Raw genomic sequence first — 6,653 nt, 5'->3', positions numbered from 1 at the left:
AGGCAGGAGTATATAAAAAGAGTACAAAGGTATTTGTTTGTATTGTATAATTTTTTTTAGGAAAAGTATATGGAACTAACTAATAATCAACCAAAAATAGAACAATATAATTAATTATAATTAGTTTTATTAATTTATAATTTAATTTGTTTTCTAATTATTGTTGACCACGCTCAAAACATGAGGGAAGATACGCTAGTGATAGGAGAAAATCACGGAACAGATGTTTTGATCATTTATTAGTTGGTTCCATATAATTAATTATGTTTTATTAATGCGTAACACATGAAACATAGAAATCATATCCAAAACCATTCAATTTACAAGAAAAGAAACATCCGTGTGCCTATCAGTAGCAACTTCCGGTTAAAGTCACCGGTGCCTCTGGTTTAGCAGTTGGCTGATTTTTGGCTTATATAGAGTTGGTTCCTAGCATTAGCATTGTTGTTTTTTTATTATGTTAGTTAGTATATAGAATCTGAAATACAGTGGCTAAAACATTTGACACCATACTCAGGTTTAATTGGCCAGTGAATTATTCTAAGCATTTTTCCTTCGTAAATGGTTATACTTCTATAGCAGATTATCTGAGCTTTTTTTTTTTTCATAAACCACTGTATTCTGCTGTGATTTATGCATCAAAATTATTCATAAACCGTTATACTCCAATAATAATTTCTGTATGAAAATTTTTTTTACCGTAATCCATACTATTCTTATAGTCAATTACGTGCATTTCATATATCGCTATAGTTTGTAACAGTTTATATAAAAATATAAAATGACATAAATGTGTAACAGTTTTCAAAAAGTTACAATTATGTAATTTTAGAGTCTATTTAATTTATTTACGTAACTTACCCTTAGAAATACTTTTAGACATCATATAAATAAACAAATTCAATTTTAAATAAATAAAAAAATAATATTTTAATGACAAATTAAAATAAAAAAAACTAAATCAAATGTTATCCCGCTATAAAAATTATAAAAGCCAACCATTGAGAAAATATACTCTTTAGTAATTATCATCGTTAATGAACTTAAAAATCTATTTACTTATTATTTTTTAAGAACTAATAATATGAAGAAAAGCGTGTGATAAATATTATTCAACAATAATGTTAGTTTTTTTATAGTCCAGTTAAATATATAATAGCGCAATAGTTATATATGTATAAAAAATAGTAAGAAAAATGATAATGTATGATTCGATGAGAGGATATAATAAAAACAAAAATGAATAACTTTAAAATTAAAAAAGATGGAATTAAAGATAATTAATCATGTACAATATAAGATTAAAAAATAAATATTTTTTATTCATTAAAATTATGCATGAAGATAAAGAATGTTTTAGGTATAAATTTTTAAATTAATTTCAAATTAAATAGGATTGAAAACATAAATAAATTCAACTGCATTTATAAATAACTAATTTCTAAATGATGTTATTGGTAAATCTTTATTTTAATTTTATTATCCATAATAACAATATAATAATTTTTTAATCGTACCTTATTGAATTTAAATTTATTTATTTTATGCATTTTAAATATTAAATAACTTATGACATTTTATTTTTATTTTTAGTTATTGATATCAAATTTATAATTATAAAATTAATTTCTTGAACTCCCTAGAAAAACGGCTGAGCATTGTTTATCACTTTTATTAAGATGCTCTTTTATTACGAGTTACAACTATTTCATGTAATGGCCCTACTTTGTGACCCTTTGAGTGATTGTAATTGAGGCTTCCTTTGTTTGCTAGCTGGTGCAATCTTTTCAATCAGTGTGTGTGCCATCAAAATCTACATTTCTTTTTTTCTTTTTTCACTGAGTGCCATACTTTGAACTTGCAACCTTCCTTTCAATCAAGAATGTGCATAAAGAAAATACCATAACTTGTCTTGGAACAATGCACTGTTAGACTATGCCCAATTATTTGCATCACTCTACTCTTAGATTGGTTATAAGGGGTCCCACTAATTGATAGGATTAGTGGTTACAAACTTGCAATTTACATCTTAACATTGTTTGAGTAATTCATTTTGTATGGTAAATAAAAATTAAATTTGTCTAGAACGATTTTTTTTCTCCGCTTGGATTTTATAGTATTTAATAATGTTGAAAAACGAAAAAGGTAATTAACCTAATAAAAAATTAAAATTATTGTTTGAACTTAAATCTTTAGAATATTTAATGATGGTAATAATATAAATGAAGATAAGTACAACCATAAGGGAAAATGTAGCAAACTCTTTTATTTTGTCATTTTCCGTCATTTTATATGATAGAAACCTTCAATTAAATAGCGAAATATACTATGTTTTAATAGTAATTTTGGTAAAATAGATGGTAGATGAAATATGCGGAGGAAGCGAACTTTTTTATTTCAGATAAATTAGAATTTATTATTGTTGTTACTGTTATTATTGGTAGATGAGATGTGACTTAGAACAAATTTATATCAAATTTAAGGAAAGTAAGGATGTTCCAATGTGTATCAACATAATCTACGATAAGAAAGTGCACTCAGTTTCACTCCCTTGTAAAATATTTGGTCTAGCTTTCTTTTCTTCTGTGTTTATTTTTGTGTATTTACTACAACTATATATATATATATATATGTTCTAACCCCTTTTTTTCTGCTTTTCATGTTGGTCATCAATCATCATGGATGGTATACGCTATAAATTCTGGTTGGAATAATTGTGGAGGGACGGATATATTCGAATAGAATAATGGTATATATCTAAGTCTTTTTATTAATTAAATTTAATTAAGTTGATTTAATATAATAAAAATTAGTTATGACTAATATTATTTCAATTTTAATTATTTAATTTTGTTAGAATTGATTCATAAAAAAATTTGAATGTATAACATTACTCATTTGAATAATGCACATGAAAGTTTAACTTTGTCAAATTCACAATTCAACTTATTATTATTGGTCATTAGTTAATTATTAATATTTAAAAATATAAAATAAAATATATTGTTAGATTATTAAATTTAAAAAATTAAATTAAAAAATTAATTAATAATTAAATAATAATAAAAAAAATAAAATTTTGATGTTTCTGTAGTATTTTTGTTTTTGAGTAACTTGAACGAATGGAACACGCCTCAGTAAGTTTCAATCCCTTACTTTATATGCTTTATCTATTTTCTTTTAATTGAATTCTTTATGAACTAATGTTTTATTTAATTACTTTTCAAGTCTTGTAGCTTTATCCTAAATTCAAGCAGATTTTAATATTAATTTTTTATTATTACCACTTATTTATATTTATTATAAAAAATTAAATCCAACAAATACTAATATAAAATAAATTAATCTTCTTTTAAAATAATAAAATGATTAATTTATCTATGGAGAATAATTCTTGAGATATTTTAAAAAGAACAAATCTCTACGCGTCCAAGTAATTTTAATATCCAAGTTCATTCAACTGATTTGAGTTACATGTTTTTTTTCGTTTTCTTCTTCTTCTTCACTTCGGATGCTACGTCTTCTTCTTCTTCTTCTTCTCTTCCTTTTTGTTATTTTTCAATTTTGTTACCGTCGTCATCAACAATGCCACCTCCTCCTCCTCCTCCTCCTCTTCTTCCTATTGGAATTTCGTCTCCTCCTTCTTTTTCATCGTTCTCGTCCATCATTATCATCATCATTATCATAATCATCATCGTTAAAGTTATTGTCTTCTTCTAATACGTATCGTCGTTATTGTTATCATTGAATTTTTGTCATATTGATGACATTGTTTGATCCAAATTGATTTGGATGTATTTTTGTTCAAAATTGACTTGTGTTTGAATTTAAATTTATGTAATAGACAATTTTCTATTCATTTAGTATTATACAATGATTTCGTTTTGATAATATTTTCTGTTCATTCGAGACACATGTGTTTCTGAATTCGAATTTATATAATGGACAATTTTTCGATTCATTTGGTATTATACAATAATTTTATTTTGATAATATTTTCAATTCATTTGAGACGCATGTGTTTCTGAATTCGAATTTTTTTTTAAACAACAAGAGTTCAACATAAACGTGAAGTGTTTAAGACATAAACCAAACAATAAAATAACATATATATATTAACTAATTAAACTCATATATCAAAGAATCATTTTGATATTATAGACTAAATAAACTACAAATCTATGTTCAAGATAATGCTTCATTTTTAGTTGAAATCCTTTTTCTTTTCCCCCCTTTTTTCTATCGGTTATCCCCCATCTTAGAATTCAGATAATTCTTGACAAAGCCTAATAGATATATAAGAAAAGAAACTATATAATTCATGTTAAAATGACAGATAAAGAAGGCCAAAAATCAATTGTCATTTTGACCAATCAAAGGTTGTTTCATATCACACCAATCGCAATCAACCTAACAAGCTAAGAAGATCACTCCCCGTTATTAGTGCATAGTCAAAACAGTACCTCCAGATGAGAGAAAATAATGATAACAATAAAAGTTTAATAGAAGAAAAAAAAGAAACTCTAGTAGATTGGTTTTGCATTTTCTTGTTGTTGCTGTGATCATGGAGAATTATGATCATTGTTCTTTATTTCTAGACCCTTCACAAACACTGCCTCATGTCTCAGATTGTAATTCTCTTCATCATCAATTTGGTGGTGAGTTTCATTCATGGCCGGCACCGGTCGAAATGGTGGCCGGAGACAGAGCTGCTAGTGCTTCCAAGAGCCATAGTCAGGCCGAGAAGCGGCGCAGGGACCGGATCAATGCACAGCTTACAAGTCTAAGGAAACTAATTCCAAAATCTGATAAGGTACAACAGCTCATTTTAATTTTAATGTGTCTTAAATACTATATAAACTACAAGGTATTGCCATTTGAAACAGGGCATAGTTAGTTTCAATAATACCATGAAAAATATAAACATAATTAATGAAATTGTGAAGTTGCTGATCAAGAATATGTATATAGAAGGTGAATTAAACAATGTTGGATTATAAAAATGTATAGATATGAGTTTTGAATTCAAGTGTAACAAGTTGATCTTGCAGATGGACAAGGCAGCTTTACTAGGAAGTGTGATAGAGCAAGTGAAGGATCTAAAGAGAAAAGCAATTGAAGTTAGCAAAGCCATAACCGTTCCAACTGAATCCGACGAAATAACAATCGAATATGATCCCAGTGCGCGTGACGAGAGCCTAAAGATGAAGAACAAAGTTGTGATCAAGGCATCTGTTTGCTGCGACGATCGGCCGGAGCTGTTCTCGGAACTAATCCAAGTCCTAAAAGGATTAAGGCTGACGGCAGTTAGAGCTGACATAGCAAGTGTTGGTGGAAGAATGAAAGGCACATTTTTGCTTTGTTCTAAGGATAATGAAAAGGTTGTTTGCCTTGGTACTCTCAAGCATTCACTTAAATCAGTTGTGACAAAAATTGCTTCATCTTCCATTGCAACAAATTGGCCTACTAGAAGTAAGAGGCAAAAGTTCTTCTTACCTTCTCATTTTATATAGATATACTTCAATGTTTCTAGATGATTGGTTTAAACTTTAAACTTGTAACTTAAAATAAAATAATTAAAAAAAAACTTTCATCATGAGGTTAAAATATGGTAAAGTTTTGTAATAACTCATAATCGGATTTCGATGAATAAAAATTTGAAATTTAAAGTGCTATAATCTCTAATCTAAATAAAAAAAATTATTCTTAACGTTGACAGTAATATATGTTAATCCTAAATGTAAAATTAGTTACAAAAATATTAGACATAAATTATATGCTTACTCATGAAATATGAATAATAAGTGTCGATAATATAGAAAAACTAAATCATAAATCAAGTTTAAGTTTGAATCCCATAAAAAATATAAGCAATATTGTTTATAATTATAGACAAATTAAAGGCTTTCGAAAAATTTCATTCAATTAAAAAATTATTTTATACTAATTAATAATTTAAGTCCCTTAACCAAGTTACTTCCTGTGAGTCGCCAGCTCATTTTGCAATTAGAGTTTCAAGCAGGGACTCTTCCCACTGCTTAGGAGCTTATGCCCCCGCTTGTTAATATATAGAAGCCCAATAAACATGTCTTGAATTGGTATAAAAATAGGATATCCCTAATTTTGTATTCTATATTAATTGTTGAATTTGAAAAAAATACGATTTAGTTTGATTATGACAAATATATTATATTTGGTTAGGTTTAAAAATCCAAATATTTGTTTGATGAAGTGTGTTTTTATGTAGGTCCATATTGAAGACTGAATGGTAAAACACATCCCAATAGTGGTGCTATTTGTGTAGATTACTTTTTGGAATGGATGGCACTTAAACCCAACTTACAACACAGCAAACAATCATAAAAGAAAGGCTAAATATGTTGCAACTTTGTGACGAATGATCAACTTGGGTAAAAGCAAAATTAGAAGAAAAAAATGGTTCATTTTTTGTTGGCACCAAAATATTTTCATCAAATAAGTGATGTCAAATAATGAAACCAAAGACAAAATGAAAATGTGGATTTAGTTAAGAAGAAAAGTATTGCACCTATGTTAACCAAAATGTGCAAACAAAATAGCTCTTTGAAGCTACTATGGGCTATTACAATAATTCAAGAAAGAAGAAGAAAAAGTGTTTTTTTTTTTTTTTCAAA

The 6,653-nt window shown here is 27.1% G+C and overlaps 1 protein-coding gene across 2 annotated transcripts; it reads left to right on the top strand.

The window, feature by feature from the left end:
* Window positions 1-4,476: 4,476 nt before the first annotated feature.
* On the top strand, window positions 4,477-6,405 carry LOC107469423 (transcription factor bHLH51-like). Of its 2 annotated transcripts, XM_052255907.1 has the most exons (3): window positions 4,477-4,813; window positions 5,052-5,472; window positions 6,248-6,405. In XM_052255907.1, the coding sequence occupies exons 1-3, from the start codon at window positions 4,565-4,567 to the stop codon at window positions 6,256-6,258; spliced, it is 681 nt and encodes a 226-aa protein (XP_052111867.1). In that variant the 5' UTR covers window positions 4,477-4,564; the 3' UTR covers window positions 6,259-6,405. The 2 variants fall into 2 exon arrangements, with proteins under 2 accessions (XP_052111867.1, XP_015944288.1); XM_016088802.3 differs by lacking the exon at window positions 6,248-6,405 and having other exon boundaries at window positions 5,052-5,513.
* The last annotated feature ends 248 nt before the right edge of the window (window positions 6,406-6,653 follow it).

This window comes from Arachis duranensis, chromosome 10 (genome assembly GCF_000817695.3).
Source record: "Arachis duranensis cultivar V14167 chromosome 10, aradu.V14167.gnm2.J7QH, whole genome shotgun sequence".
Lineage (NCBI taxonomy): Eukaryota > Viridiplantae > Streptophyta > Magnoliopsida > Fabales > Fabaceae > Arachis > Arachis duranensis.
The sequence above is the reverse complement of the archived record's forward strand: the minus strand, read 5'-3'. Positions and strand labels throughout refer to the sequence as shown.